The sequence below is a fragment of the Pelophylax lessonae genome, assembly GCF_965119305.1.
Source record: "Pelophylax lessonae genome assembly, chromosome: 2".
NCBI lineage: Eukaryota > Metazoa > Chordata > Amphibia > Anura > Ranidae > Pelophylax > Pelophylax lessonae.
The window spans coordinates 707,959,750-707,976,833 of NC_138769.1; the positions used below are offsets into that span (position 1 = coordinate 707,959,750).

A 17,084-nucleotide genomic window follows, 5' to 3' on the forward strand; every position below is an offset into this window, starting at 1 on the left:
GTATAATATGGTTTTTCCCAATTACTCCCAGTAATTGTCACTTCTATTGGGCAGATTGATGTGTCACACAAAGTGGAAGAATCAACAGGAATCCAAAAAATGTTACAAAGGAACTCAGAGAAACAAAACTTGCTGCATTAACCGATTGACCGCTGAAAGATTTACCCCCTTAATGACCAGGCCATTTTTCGCTATAAGGAACAGCGTTATTTTAACTGACAATTGTGCGGTCGTGTGACGCTGTAACCAAATACAATTTGTATACTTTTTGTTTCCCACAAATAGAGCTTTCTTTTGGTGGGATTCGATCACCTCTGCGGTTCTTATTTTTTATGTTGTAAACAAAAAAAGGGCGACAATTTTGAAAAAAAAAAAAAAAAACAATAATATTTTTTTACTTTCTGCTATAAAACAGTCAATAAAAGAATGTAAGAAAAATCACAGCTACTTATAAATTTATGTCAATATGTATTCTGCTACATGTTTTTGTTAAAAAACAAAACAAAAACAAACAAACATACAGAATAAGCATATATTGATTAGTTTTTGTAATTGTTATAGAGACTACAAACTATGGGATAGATTTAGAGAGCCCCGACTTTGAGGTCGCCCGTGCAGCACGACTTCATCGCAGCTTGCAAACGACTTCTCATATTAGAAGTCAATGCAAGTCGCCCCCAAGTAGTGCAGGCAGTGCTGTATCTTGGCCTAGGCCAACAAGGCGCATGCCTAGGGCAGCACTTTGCAGGGGGGCAGCAAAAAAGCTGCACACCGCACAAAAAAAATAAAACAGCCTCCTCCCACAGCTGTGTTTGCTGTCAAGGATTTTTTCTCTTATTTGTATAATGACTATGGACTTCCTAGTCTTTATACAAATAAGTGAAAAATCCTATGATTATAATCAGTGGCAGCAAACACTGTCCAAAGTCCAAATATCTTAAAAGAAAGGGGTAATCTTACTAATCCAATGACATAAGGCTGTGCTAATGGGCACTGATAAGGCTGCACTAATGGCCACTGATGAGGTGGCACTTAAAAGCTGCACTGATGGGGCTGCACTGATAAGGCAGCACTGATAAGGCAGCACTGATAAGGCAGCATTGATGGGCACTGATATGCTCTGATATGCTGCACTGATGGGCGCTAATAGGCTTCACTGATGGGCACTTATATGCTGCTCTGATGGGCACTAATGAGGTGGCAATGGTGGGTACTGATAGACTGCACTGATGGGCACTAATGAGGATGCACAGATAAGGGAGCACTGACATGCTGCACTCATTGGCACTGATGAGGCTGCACCGATGGGCACGGGGTGGCACTGATGAGCTTTACTGATGGGGCTGCACTGATATGCTGCCCTGATGGGCACTGATATGTTGCACTGATGGGCACTAATAGGCTGCACTGGTTGCCACTGATGAGGCTGCACTGATGGGCACTGGTGAGGCTGAACTTATGGTAAGTGAGGAAGCTACACTAATGGACACTGATGGTTGTGGTCTGTGGTTTACAGATGACAGGGAGGGTCATAAACAGGAAGGGGTGTGTCCTTTACAGGAAGGGGTGGGTCATATTTTAATTAGGGGGCGCACAAGTTTAGTCAGGCCTCGGGCAGCACAAAACCTAAATACACCACTGAGTGCAGGAACCTTTTTCTAAGTCGGAGCGACTTGAGTCGCTCTGATTGCAATGGTTCCATTGCACAGAATGGAGCGCTACTTGTCAGGCGACCAAGTCGTGGCAGTGTGAACCAGCTCTAATGGAATATTTATTTATTTATTTATTTTACTAGTAATGGTGGCAATCAGCGACTTATAGTGGGACTGCGATATTGTGGCAAACATTTGGACACTAATTCACACTTTTTAGGGACCGGTAACACTATAAAGTGATCAGTGGTAAAAATATGCACTTTCACTTTACTAATAAGGCTGGATGGGAAGGGGAAAACATCAGGGGCGATCAAAGGGTGTGGTTATGAGTAAGCGACCTACAGCGTCGCGAAACGCGTCAACCCGACACGTCTGTTTGCACACTGTCTGTCTACTTTATTTATGAGGAATAAAGAAACTTTTGATTTCATCATAATACCCTGAGTGCAGTCTCAAACTTGGATTTCTTTTAATATTGTGCCTAACCAGTCTGTTTCTAAACGGTGGGAGGTGCTTTTAATAGGGGAAGAGATGGATCCTAGTTCTTTGCAGAGACACAGGATCCATGCCTTCCCTCCTGTCAGAACAGCAATCTGCTTTGTTTACATAGGCAGATTGCAGTTCTGTGTCTGTGGCTGATGATCGATGGGTGCCAGCAGACATACAGTCCGTGGTACCCGCTGATGGGCTCCCGCTGTGTGTAATCACAGTGGGAGCAAGCCGCCGGAGGTGAGCATTTGCTCCCCCATCCTGGAAGTGCAGGATCACACATAGATATGTAATCCTGTGCACAGCGGCCACCCTGTAGCAGTAAAACTGCTATAGAGCGGTTGGCGAGTGGTTATGGTAGGGACATTTTTTTGCCTATAGTTACACTTTAAAGTGTTACTAAAGCCATAACAGTAAAATCAGTGTGTATATGCAGTAAAACATGCTTGCTATACTCACTGTGGTTAATAATAACTCTAAGGGGTAATTTTCTGCATTATGTAAAAAGGCTGTTTGATGCTGTCTTCTCTGATCCTCCCCTTCTTCCACTGTCCCAGATCCATCTCCTGATAGTACAGAGTCTTGGGGGCAAGCTGCAAATGCTCAGTTTGGTGTGTATTGCTAGGGAGGTTTTTTTTTTCTTTTCTTGGGAGGGTGCATGTAAACAACACAGGGCCAATCAGCACTGTCCTGACAAGAGTTCAGGGGTCATGCAGCCTCATAGGACAATCAGAGGAGAATGAAAACTCCTCCCACAAGCTTTAAACAGTGCTCGGCTGGACACTGAGAGAAGTCACAAGACTGCTATATACTGCTTATGAGAATCTCCTCTCAATCACGTAACGCATATGTGTGACATCTGGGTGAGTGGGGCTTAGCGCACATATAGCTCAATGGGGACCCGAGGTTTCTGCGCTGAGAGCACACTCACTGCATGATCCCAGCACAGTGACCAAGCTGTCAAAACAACTCCGCTGAGAGCCACAGCAGGAACCATCATTACAATTTGCACGGGCCTCAATATCCGAGGTGAATGAAGCCTAATAAGTCAGCATCAGGGCTTTGTTTCAGCGGGAACGCTGGGGAAAGCAGTTCTGGCACCTCCAGCACTGAATGTATGAAATAACAAGGGGTGTGCTGGAGGGTCTATTAATGCAAGCTGTTGGGGAATCTCTTGTCACTGGTGGGGATCTGTTTTTGTGTGAGGGTCTATTGTTGCTGACGGGGGATTATTGTTGCTGGGGAATTAAACATTGCTGGTAGGGATCTACTTTTAAGGGATATGTTTATTGTTGCTGGCTGCAGGAGGGTCTTTTGATGCTGGCTGCTGGGAAATCTGTTTATGCTGCTGGGGTGGATCTTTTGTTGCCAGAGGTGGTCATTTGTTGTGGGTGGTCCATTGTTGCTGTGTGGGGGGTTTATTTTGTGGGGGAACTATTTTTGCATTGGGGGGACCTATTGTTGTTGGGGTGGAGTCCATTGTTGCTGGGGAAAAGTATTGTTGTGTGAGGGATCTATTGTTGCTGGAACTAGGGGATCTATTTTACTGCTTTTCTTGTTATTAGACATTATTCAGCACCACAAAATGATACATTTCGTTGGTACTGGGAGGTGGGTAGGGGGGTGGAACCAAGGTACGGTACTGGGAGGTGGGTAGGAAGTGGGACCAAGGGACGGTACTGGGAGGTGGGTAGGAGGTGGAACCAAGGGACGGTACTTGGAGGTGGGTAGGAGGTGGAACCAAGGGACGGTACTGGGAGGTGGGTAGGGGGGTGGAACCAAGGGACAGTACTGGGAGGTGGGTAGGGAGTGGAACCAAGGGATGGTACTGGGAGGTGGGTAGGAGGTGGAACCAAGGGACGATACTGGGAGGTGGGTAGGGAGTGGAACCAAGGGACGGTACTGGGAGGTGGGTAGGAGGTGGAACCAAGGGATGGTACTGGGAGGTGGGTAGGGTGGTGGAACCAAGGGACAGTACTGGGACATGGGTAGGGAGTGGAACCAAGGGACGGTACTGGGAGGTGGGTAAGGGGGTGGAACCAAGGGACGGTACTGGGAGGTGGGTAGTGGGGTGGAACCAAGGGACAGTACTGGGAGATGGGTAGGGAGTGGAACCAAGGGACGGTACTGGGAGGTGGGTAGGGGGGTGGAACCAAGGGACAGTACTGGGAGGTGGGTAGGGAGTGGAACCAAGGGACGGTATTGGGAGGTGGGTAGGAGGTGGAAACAAGGGACGGTACTGGGAGGTGGGTAGGGGGGTGGAACCAAGGGACGGTACTGGGAGGTGGGTAGGGGGGTGGAAACAAGGGACAGTACTGGAAGGTGGGTAGGGGGGGTGGAACCAAGGGACGGTACTGGGAGGTGGAACCAAGGGACGGTACTGGGAGGTGGGTAGGGGGGTGGAATCAAGGGACAGTACTGGGAGGTGGATAGGGAGTGGAACCAAGGAAACGGTACTGGGAGGTGGGTAGGAGGTGGAACCAAGGGACAGTACTGGGAGGTGGGTAGGAGGTGGAACCAAGGGACGGTACTGGGAGGTGGGTAGGGGGGTGGAACCAAGGGACGGTACTAGGAGGTGGGTAGGGGGTGGAACCAAGAGACGGTACTGGGAGGTGGGTAGGGGGGTGGAACCAAGGGACGGTACTGGGAGGTGGGTAGGGGGGTGGAACCAAGGGACGGTACTGGGAGGTGGGTAGGGGGGTGGAACCAAGGGACGGTACTGGGACGTGGGTAGGGGGTGGAACCAAGGGACGGTACTGGGAGGTAGATAGGGTGTGGAGACAAGGGGGGACTCAGAAGGAGGGAGTTCCTGCACCTATTCTCTGCCAAAAAAAAAAAAAACCCTGGTCAGAAATATACCAATATTATTTTAAGCCCTTCTCACCGCCCTTTAAGTGGTCTTAACGTGGAGAGCTGGCACAAATTTCCCCATCATGTGATCACTGTTATTGGCTATCACATGATCAGAAGTCCACCCTGCCAACTCCCATTCATAAGCAGAGGCTGGGGGTTGCATTGACAGCTTGGTCACTGTGCTGGGAGCATGCAATGAGTTTGCTCTCAGCGCAGAAACCTCGGGTCCCCATTGATGCATATGTGCGCTAAGCCCCACCCACCCTGCTGTCGCACATATGCGTTACGTGATTGACAGGAGATTAAGTTAATGAAAAGCGGCTCCTGGGTTCTCTCATGTTACTGAAAGCTGGGGCAAAGATCATATAGTCTGTACGTTTCAAAGATAATATAATCTCTGGATACTGCAAAAATGTCATGTCAAACAGTCTACAGTTTTTAATTAGACACACTTGAGGTGAGGTAGGAGGATCGATCAGCCGGGCACAGCAAGTTCAGTGTTCTGCTAAGAAGAACGTAGAGCCTGCCTATATAATAAACAAATACACAATTATTGTCAAAAGTAATGGGACTCCTGCCTTTACAAGCACATGAACATGTCTATGGGAATATTTGACCATTCTTCCAGAAGCACATTTGTGATGTCAGGCACTGATGTGGATGAGAAGGCCAGGCTCACAGTCTCTGCTCTAATTCCTCTCAAAGGTGTTCTATCAGGTTGAGGTCAGGACTCTGTGCAGGCCAGCCAAGTTCCTCCATCCCAAACTCGCTCATCCATGTCATTATTGACCTTGCTTTCTGTACTGGTGCGAAGTCATGTTGGAACAGCTTCTGCCCCCACTCGTCAGTGGGGACTCTGATGAACAGGGGGGCAGGTGGCTCCGATTGCTGCCTGACACCCGCGATCATTCCCTGCTGAGAGAGAAGAACGTTCAGCGTTCCCCGTTGAGAGAGAAGAACGTTCAGCTGATGTAAACACAGCCGACCGTTCTTCGGTCTGGAATGATCACAGAGTCCCTCTAACCCTTCTATATAGGATCACAGGTCTCTGTGAACATTTCACAAGCCACGCCCCCCACAGTTAGAAACACGCCCCTAGGTACACTTTTACCCCTTGATCACTTACTGTGTTAACCCCTTCCCTGCCAGTGTCATTATTACAGTAACAGTGCATAATATTTAGCACTGATTACTGTAGTAATGTCACTGGTCCCCCCCAAAATTGGCAAAAATGTCAGTTAGGGGTTCGTACTGTCCGCCGCAATGTTGCAGTCCTGCAAAAAAACGCAGACTGCCGCCATTACTTGTAAAAAAAAAAAACAATGGAAATGACATATATCTTTCCCGTAATTAGTAGACGCGATAACTTTTGCGCAAACCAATCAAAATACACTTATTTCCATATTTTTTTTTTTTTTTACCAAAAGTATGTAACAGAAAACAAATTGGCTTAAAATGCTAAAAAAAAAAAATGTAATTTTTACATTTTTGATTTTTTGGGAATGTCATAAAGCAGAATGTGAAAAATATTGTTTTTTTTTTTTTTTTCAGAATTGTCACTCTTTTTTGTTTATATATTGTGTCAAAAAATAAAAAATCGCACAGGTGATCAAATACCACCCAAAGAAAGCTCTATTTGTGGGGGAAAAAAAGGACATCAATTTATTTGGGCACAGCGTCGCATGACCGCGCAATTGTCCATTAAAGTAACGCAATGCCGAATCGCAAAAAATGGCCTGGTCATTAAGGGGGCAAAACCTTCCGGTCCAGAAGTGGTTAAATGGGAACTGATGAATAAATATTTTTTTATAGAGCGTTCTTCTCGTCTTCTGAAGCAGGTATAGATTGCCATCTAGTGGAAACAGTCTAAATTGCAGTGAATTGGACTTGGAAGGTTTTAGGAAGGAAGAAGGGAAGAGGGTTATTTAAATAGTGACAAATAATCATTTACACAATTTCTGGTTTAATTTAGCGCATTCTTGCATTGCCATTGTTTATCAAAAAAAAAAAAAAAAGACAGGTAACATCACCTGTATTTACAATATTCACAATGGTCTTCCATCTGAATTTTTTTATTTTTTTTTGTGATTTGCTATGAATTCCTATGGAAGGCAGAACATGCTCAGATCATACATTCTCAGGTCCCAGCTAATAGCATAATGCCGAATTGGTGAATCCAGTATTAGGTTACTGGTTTAAGGTCAGTGTTAGGCTCAGGGGGTTGGTTTATCTGTTAGGGTTGAGTAATGTGGTAATAGTGAACTGTTAGGGGTTAATTTTCAGGGTTGTATTAGGTGTTAGGGCAAGGGTTATGTGTTAAAGAATAAGCTTACCTTTTCCAGAAAATAGCCAATATTATTATTATTATTATTATTATACAGGATTTATATAGCGCCAACAGTTTGTGCAGCGCTTTAGAGCCGGTTCACACTGAGGCGATCCGACTTCGGGGGGCGACCTGTGAAGTCGCGTGCACCGCTGTGCACCATGACTTCGGCGCGACTTGCAGGGACTTCACATAATGGAAGTCTATGCAAGTCGCTCCCAGGTCACCCCCAAAGTAGTACAGGACCCTTTTTCTAAGTCGGAGTGACTTGTGTCGCTCCTACTAGAACGGGTCCTGTACTACTCAATGGACCGCGACTGACCGTGACTTGTCAGGCTGACAAGTCGCCTGACAAGTCGCGCTAGTCTGAATGGGCTCTTACAATGTGAGGGAAGACAATACAGTTACAATACAATTCAAAACAGGAGGAACTAGAGGGCCCTACTCGTTAGAGCTTACAATCTAGAAGGGAGGGTCAAGTGAAACAAAAGGCAATAACCGTGGGGGATGGGCTGATGGAGAAAATGGAGGTACATTTGTTAGGTGTGCGTAGAATAGGCTTCTCTGAAAAGGAGGGTTTTCAGAGATCGCCTAAAAGCTAATAGAGTAGGAGATAATCGGACAGATTGGGGTAAGGAGTTCCATAGGATTGGAGAGGCTCTGGAAAAGTCCTGGAGGCGAGCATGGGAGGAGGTGACGAGGGAGCTAGAGAGCAGGAGGTCTTGAGAGGAACGAAGAGAGCGATTAGGTTGGTATTTTGAGACTAGACTAGTGATGTAGTTGGGAGCTAAGCTGTGGATTGCTTTGTAAGATGTTGTAAGTATTTTGAATTTAATTTGTTGGGTGAGCGGAAGCCAGTGGAGGGCTACGTTCAAAGGGCTCTCGTAAATGTAAAAATAAAAAACTGTTGTAGTATATTCATACATACTACAGGTATTATACCTGTAGGCTCTTTACCTGCCCTCCCCCCCCCATGAAGACTGTTGGATGCTCACTCCCAGCATTACAGACATGACACATCCTGGCAAAAAGACAAGAGGTTGCAGTTGATGACTAGGAGTTTTTCAGCCAGGCTTCCAGGGGAGCTCAAATGGCCTATGGGCAGGGCTTTTTTTTCAGCAGGAACGTGGGGTAACGCAGTTCCGGCACCTCCAGAACCTCCAGCATTGAATGTATGTTATAGCAAGGGTTGTGGGGTTTGTTGGACGATCTCTTGATGCTGGTTGCTTGGGGATCTATTGTCACTGGTAAGGATCTGTTATTGTGCGACAGTCTATTGTTGCTGCTGGTGGATCTATTGTTGCTGGGGGGTCTTATGTTGTTGAGGTAGAGGTCTATTGTTGGCTTATCTAATGATACTGGTTGCTGGTAGAGCCATAGTTGCTACTAGAGGGGGTCGAATGTTGCTGGGGTGGATCTTTTGTTGCTGGGTGAGGTATTTTGTTGTGCGTGGGAAGTGGGTAGGGGGTGGAACCAAGGAACAGTGCTCAAAGGTGGGTAGTGGGTGGAGACAAGGGGTGACCCAAAAGGGGGGAGTTCTTGCACCTATTCCCCGAGAAAAAAATCCCTGCCTACGGGTATGTCAAATAAAATGAATAGGCATTTTTTACAGCTGCACAGTTTGTGAATCTCTACTGGAGCCCCTTGTTTTAATAGGAGCTTAAAAAAACTGTGGATTCATATGGTAGCTTCCAATGCAGGGGAGATAGTCTCCAATACAGAAGATACTAGTGCTGAAGATGTGAGTTTGCAAAGGGGATTTTGGGATAGGACATCGCTCTTAGTGCTGGGATTGCTGACAGCTCATCATAAACCAGGGTTAGGTGTAGGGATCTTCCCCCCGCCGGTGATGCAGAACGTGGGTGTGGCAAACACAGCCATTGGATATTGTCCTTCGTATATGCATTATGTTCATTGCATGTGTATACCTTTAAGAACCAAGTGTTTGGAGTGTTCATTTATGTGGAGAGAGTGAGATCTCTTTCACTTGGGACTATCATATGTCTGAGCAGTGTCCCTCAGGAGATGTGTGGGGTGGGGGTTTGTTAATGTTAAATACCTGTCTCCTATTGTCCTATTGTTTGTCTGGCAGAGTAAGGTATTATGAGATGTTCAGTTTTGTGTGTGGAATGTCTCAAAGAGGGAGGGGTTTTGGCTGAGTGTAAATCCCTGTGTTTTTCAATAAACAAAGCAGTCTAGTTTTGACCTCCAAGCCATGTGCCGTCTGGTTATTGGAGGGTTGGGAATATTATACGCTACCAGGATTATTGTATGCTGTGTATGACTACCAGTGGAGATATCTTGGATCATACTGCTACTCCGCTACAGTGGGAGTAGGTGTCTATATACTATTTAGACTCGTGAAAGCAGTAGGGATGAAGGAGATCGGATGCTGTTCACCAAGCCGGTGTTATGGTAGCACCATAGCACCAGATTGGTGAGCGTCATCCTTACTCCTTCATCTCTACTGCTTTCGCATATCATTCTTTTTTTTTGGTAGGTTCTATTTTTTTTAGTATTTAGGGGTAGGCTGGTGTAGACAAGTTTGACAGACAGTCTCTTCATTGGATAATATTTAAATAGCACGTGAAAAATGTGTATGTCTATATTTATTTATTTATTTTCCTATTTCCCCTAGAAATACCGCTATCAAGATGAGGACACCCCTCCACACGATCACTCATTGCCAAGGCTCACCCATGATATCAAGGGCCCCGAACTCGTCCATGTGTCCGAAAAGAATTTATCGCAAATAGAAAATGTCCACGGTTATGTCATGCAGTCGCATATATCCCCTCTCAAGGTAAGTTTGACGGGTTTACTTTATATCAAAGATGGTCCTCATAAATCTGTGTTATATGATCCGAGGGTGAGGGCAAACATGTGGCCCAAACACCTTTTTTCTAATGCCAGTGTGAACAGGATCTTATCGACTAGACTGGTTTACCCTAGAGGATTACATAGGATGCATTTCTGTTTTACTACACTAGTAAACATTGGAGTAATAGGATATCTGAGATCTGTATTCAGCTGGATGGTTCTATATAGGCAGCTGCTTTGTAAATTGTTTGCTTTGTCCTCTATTGGTAACACGTTAATGCAACAAGCCTCATTCTCGTTGATGCATCCCTCAGTAGTTCCTGTTCTTTAGAGGGTGCATGCTTGTTCTAGATCAGTGACATGTTGGGGAGTAAATTGAGCATTAGCGTCTAAATTCAAGAACCAAAATGTAATATGTTGCAATAAAATGAATAATCGAAAAAAGAAAAATACAATTTAAACAAAAATATATACGAGGGGTCTTCAAAACACTTCCGTACTTTTATATTTATAAACTTAGTTTAAAAAAGTGCAGAAACCTTTTGAAGAACTTTTATGTACATCTTCAATCCCTCCCTCTCTTTTGAGTCACCCCCATCCTTAAAAAGCCCTTACTGGACCCAACCGATCTTAACAAACTATGCCCCATCTCTTTACTCTCCTTTTCCTCCAAACTCCTTAAATGTCTGGTCTACAACTAACGGAGCGACCATTTGACAGACAACAAAATTCTTGATCCCCTTCAGTCTGGATTTCGCCTTCAATACTCCAAAGAAACTGCTCTCCTAAAACTCACAAACAATCTGCTAATGGCTAAAGCCAATGGACACTATTCTGTACTCCAACTCCTGGACCTATCTGCCGCCTTTGACACAGTGGACCACCCCCTTCTCCTCAAAAAACTCTACTCCTTTGGTCTCCATGACTGTACTTTTCGCTGGTTCTTATCCTACTTATCCCAACGCACCTTTAGTGTCACTTACAATTCTACTTTCTCTTCTCCTTTTCCTTTCTTCATTGGGGTTCCCCAAGGTTCTGTTCTTTCACCTCTACTATTCTCAATCTAGTAAAAAATGACGAGAACCAATGCGCTACCAAGAGATAATCTTACCTCAAAGAATCTGGTGAGGTGTGGATGGTGTAAACAACCAATGAAAATGTGCAAATCCGCAATATAGAATAAATCGAAAGAGAAATGAATGTCCCAATCGATGTCCCAATCGATCCAATAAAATCGTTATAAATCCTGTGTAAAAAAACAATTCTTTTTTTTCAGATCCTCAGAGAGTTCTTTGCCATGAGGTGCCATGTTGAACTTCCAGTGACCAGTATGAGAGTGTGAGAGTGATAACACCAAATTTAGCACACCTGCTCCCCATTCACACCTGAGACCTTGTAACACTAGTCATATGACACTGGGGAGGGAAAATGGCTTATTGGGCCCAATTTGGACATTTTCACTTAGGGGTGTACTCACTTTTTTGCCAGTGGTTTAGACATTAATGGCTGTGTGTTGGGTTATTTTGAAGGGACACCAAATTTACACTGTTATACAAGCTGTACACTCACTACTTTAATTTGTAGCAAAGTGTCATTTCTTTAGTGTTGTCACATGAAAAGAACGAATAAAATAGTTACAAAAATGTGAGGGGTGTACTCACTTTTGTGAGATACTGTGTGTGTATATATACAGTATATATATATATATATATATATATATATATTGGTAATGGCACCCCCAGGCATCTGCAAACTTGTACGTTTTCACGTGTGCCTGTACTTAGTCACACCTGTAGGTGTGAACCAAGCCTAAAAAAAGTATTTAACCAATCAATTAAATAAATAAAAAATGAGTAATATATATACATAAATAAATAAAATAATTAAATAAAATATAATTGAAGAACAAATATATAGAATTAAAATTGAATAATTTAATATTACAGCCAACTAGGCTTTCTAAGCAGGCCAGTGTGTAGGGCCAGTCAACATGGATCTAATAATCCATGCCTTGATACTAATTATTTTTCTTTTGTATTCTAGTTTTATATAAATTATCTAATAATGGCCAAATAGTAGAGCAAGTACGTAAAATTTGAGATTGACATTGAAAATTGGTATCCATAAAAATGTCAGTAGTGTTTCGAATGGTGCTCTTTCACAAAAACTCAGTGCTTTCCCTTTAAATTTCCGGTTAATAACAGGCCAGCAGTCAATCTCCGGATAAACGAGGTTGGACCAGATAATTGGAGGCTGACTTACATATTGCTTTATCCTCCTGGACTGTAATTATATTTCACACCCATCACCCCCCCCACCCCCACTGACAGTACTGCTGAAGGGTACAGCACACTGCGGTCGGCTAATGATGCGTTTCTGTGATTCACTATTATTAGTATGTACAGCATGTGCCCCGGCAATGTATCATCAAAGGGACGCTACCACTCAAACTAGGAAATGATACACAACTCCATTCTTATACAGAACTACAGCTGCTCACCCATGTCTGCATTTCTCTTGTAATAAACTATGAATAAACATTTATTTATCAAATTAATCCCTAACTCCAAAAAATATATATTTTTTCTTTTTTCTTAATTTAAAATAGAATGGGGAAGAGGTAAAATGGACTTTCACTAGAGATGTACACAACAAAAAGATGTGTTTAGTTTTGAATTCATTCATTAAGTTAATCATTTGGTTTTATCGTATTCATTATGATAGAATGATTCATTTTCAGAATTTGTTTCTTATATTCAGATTCTTTTTTTATATTCCTTGTTCCGGAACATTGGCTATATTCATTTTAACCTGTTAATTTGTTATTTCGGAGAGATTACTTATGCACCCTGTTTGAGTTGGATGGAGGTGGATTCATCAGACTCTGAATCATAACATAATGAATGGAATGAAATTCATTTTGGATTCATTCATTATGTTATGATTCAGAGATTAGTAGGACTCATCTTATTTCACTTTTATACTAAACTGTATTTATTGCAATATGTTTCCATTTTTTATGTATAGTGCATTTTTTATATTAAAGAAAAATGTTAATGCAATTTAAAAACAAAATGGATCCAAATAGGTCATGATCAATCGTTATACCATTACGTTATTTTGAATGCTTCAAACATTAAGAAAAGGCCCAAATGAAATGAATAAATATGAAGGAATTCGTTGTTTCAAAATATTTTATTTTGGATTTGCTGAAATTCAAACCTATTGTGATTCGTATATTCGAAAAGGACCCTCTGTACACCAGGGTGGATTTGATTTCAATAAAGTTGATTTAAATCACAATTTAAATCATGATTTAAATCACTAGTAAAAATGCTTAATTTAAATCAACTCAATTTAAATCATAATTTTTAAAGAACAACTGTCATCTCTATCCCGCAGCGTCTCCTCCTCTGACCCGCTGTTGACTCACCGACAGTCCCATTCACTTTAATGGGACGGCTGGTGATGCGGCAGTGACACAACAAGGTGAGGGACGTGGCAGCATTAGGTGAGTGGAAGCCCGCTAACAGGCGCTGCCATGATGGATCTAAAAAGACGGGTACTCATTAAATGTAAGGACTCTTTCATGCTGGTAGTTAGTGTGAATGCATCAATGCAGTGCATGTTATCTCAGCTTGTAGAGCTTGGATTCATTAAATGAGTTTACCAAAAATGTAAATAATGCAGCATATACATATATCCATATGCAGAATATATGTATACATGTAGGCTACATAACTAATATGCTCCTTTAGACCCCTGATGTTTATTTAAGGAGGATCTGTCACCAAAATAATCATCACATAGGGGACTTTTTGTCCTCTGATGAAAAAAGTTTAGTTAAAAAAAAAAAAAAAAGTGTACAAAATGAAAGTTCTACCTGACCCCTAAGCCACCCCCCTCCCCCTTAACCACTTACCGCAAAGTAGGGGTACGTCGGCTAGCTAGAGACACCATCCCGGTACCGTTGTTTAGAGCCGACGGTCGGCTTTCCGTCGATAACGACCGATGCGGCTCAGGAGCTGCTCGATTGTTACCCGGGTGAGCGGGAGGGGATGTCCTCCCCCTCCTGTCACCTTCTGTTACTTTGCTTGGGGCTTCCGTCCCACCGGGAGCCCCGAGCACCCAGCCGGCACATCCGCTGGCTGGATGGAGTCCCAAACAAAGACGGAAACGGCTTTAATCGGGTCTCCGATGACGTAACCCGGAGGCGGCGTCCATGATGTCACTTCCGGGTTACTGTGCTGCAAAAGGCGGCAAATTTAAAAAACGGCTGTATGCAAAAACGCTGTTTTCTGCGTTTTGCATACATGTAACGTCACTGCCCTCCAGGTTTGGGTTATTGTGGAATAAAGAGCAGGCCAAATCTTATAAGAAGACACTCCAGTCCATTGGAAAATCCAGAATTTTGGTTGCTTTGTATTTCCCATGATCTCGTTGGAAGTAATGTGATGTCATCCTCACCCAGGCACCGAAGGCAAAGGAAGGAGTGAGGTAAGTATAAATCAAACTTTTTTCTTTACAGGTACATTTTTAGAACTGCTAACATCAGGTGATTTCTACGGGGAGAGCAGACCTGGACAGTATAAGTGCATAGCGCCCAACTGTCCCTAATTTGAAGGGACTTTCCTTCTTTTGGGACCAAATCCCTCTATCCCTTGTGCAGCCTCACTTGTCCCTCTTTTTGGTCTGATGTGTACATCTCTATACAAAATGTACTATTTTACTAGCAAAAATATTTATCGGCACTAACATTTTCAGCCACTTTCTATGTTACTGCGTTTGTTGAAGCCAATATAAAGGAAAACTAGAGGTCAAAAAAGCACTTGTGTGGTTTAGCCAATCATTTCCTGCATATTAGATGTTTGTGGTCTGTGTAACCAAGGCTGTGGTGGGGACATCTCCTTTGCCTACAAACTGGGGTTGATTTACTAAAACTGGAGAGTGGAAAATCTGGGGCAGCTGTGCATGGTAGCCAATCAGCTTCTAACTTCAGCTTGTTCAGTTAGGCTTTGACACAAAAACTGGAAGCTGATTGGTTTCTATGCAGAGCTGCACCAGATTTGCAATCTCTAGTTTTAGTAAATTAACCTGAGTGTGTGCTGAAAGTTGTCTCTCTTTATAATCTCAGAAAGTTGGGAGGTACGTAGGTGTCAGTGGCGGTTGGTGCTCCATGGGCAGGTGGGGGCAGCAGACGGACTACACCATACCCCCCCTCTGGACCACACCAGCTCCAGCCCGCATACCATACCCCCCGGACTACACCAGCTCCAGCCTGCACACCATACCCCCCCCCCGGACCACACCAGCTCCAGCCTGCACACCATACCCCCCCCCCCCGGACAATACCAGCTCCAGCCTGCACACCATACCCCCCCTTCAGTCACCGGCTCACTCACCCTGGACTGCCTGGACAGGCAGCAGGGCGGTGGTGGCTTCCCCCTCAGTCTCCTCCGTGGGTTGGGCTTCCCCTGTGTTTCCTCCCTCCTCCTCCTCCTCCTTCGCCAATAGGATGGCTTCTCCTTTCAGCCAATCGGGAAACGGGTCTCAGGACTCGCTTCCTGATTGGCAAGGAGGAGAATCCATGTGACAATAGCGAATATTCATTTGCTATTGTCGCACAACTGGGTGGGCTCGGGGCGCAGTGCTCTGTGCCCCGAGCCTACCCATTTTTGAAGCCTCTGGCTCTAATCACATGCTTCAAAAAATAAAAAATAAAACCCCATTGGAATCCATGTGTTCGGTGCCCTGCATGTGGGGACATCTCCTTTGTCTACAAACTAGGGTTGATTTACTAAAATCTGGAGTATGCTGTCCAGTTCTGGGCACCGGTCCTCAGGAAGGATGTGCTGGAATTGGAAAGAGTCCAGAGAAGGGCAACAAAAATAATTAGGGGAATGGAGGACATCAGCTATGAGGAAAGACTACAAGCACTGAACCTATTCTCTCTGGAGAAGAGACGCTTGAGGGGGGATATGATATCAATGTACAAATACTGTACTGGCAACCCTAGCATAAGGAACAAACTATTCAGAGAAAGGAGATACAATAAGACACGTGGCCACTCACTAAAACTAGAGGAAAGGTGGTTTAACCTTAAAATGCGTAAGGGGTTCTTCACTGTAAGAGCGGTAAGGATGTGGAATTCTCTTCCACAAGCAGTCGTATCAGCAGGGAGCATTGATAGTTTCAAAAAACTATTAGATGGGCACCTTAGAGACCACAACATACAGGGGTATACAATGTACGGTTAAAAGAAAACACACTCACATCATAGGTTAAACTGGATGGACTGATGTCTTTTTTCAACCTTACTAACTATGTAACTATGTAGATTAGGGGGCCGGACGCATGGATAGGGGGGCGGCGCCCCTGCGCCCCTAATGGTCGGGCCACCACAGTAGGTGTACCTTGAATGGTCTGCTCTAAAGATTCCATCAGTTTGCGACCCTATTGTGTTCCTGTGATTCAAAAAAATGCAGGGTAATCAGCAAGACAGGAAGGCACAGAAAACAACAAAAATACTGTCATAAGTTTTGAAGAGTAACTACAATTTTGTTGAGAAAAAAAAGAAACAAACACATTTCATCCTGGGTGATCAATGCATTGCAGGAAATTTGCAGATTTCTACTTCCTTCTGCTCTGATTTAATAGATGTTTGTTTCACCATGTCTTGTGCAGAATTCATTATATTCACCTGGTACACACTCAGACCCAGTTCCCACATATGCAATGTCAGACATCGCATGATATTCACAGCGCACTGCTCTGCAAATCACATGCAGATTGTATGGCTGAATTTGCATCGTATTCGGACAAAAGTTGCATAGGACCCTATTCTTGGTCTGCGCCAAAATTGGATCGCTATGCAATCCAATTCACATTCAAACTGCCAGTTCGCAGTGTGATATGGGGACTGATTTGGGGGTGTCGTTACC

General features: G+C 43.9%; 1 protein-coding gene across 8 annotated transcripts in view; it reads left to right on the forward strand.

Moving 5' to 3' along the window:
- The window catches only part of DLG2 (discs large MAGUK scaffold protein 2), a 2,359,657-nt gene that overhangs the window by 1,039,585 nt on the left and 1,302,988 nt on the right, over positions 1 to 17,084 (forward strand). For all 8 annotated transcript variants that reach the window (XM_082244450.1, XM_082244453.1, XM_082244456.1 and 5 more), the window contains one exon: positions 9,962 to 10,126. In XM_082244450.1, coding sequence (XP_082100576.1) covers positions 9,962 to 10,126 — 165 coding nt within the window. The remainder of the gene's footprint in view (positions 1 to 9,961; positions 10,127 to 17,084) is intronic.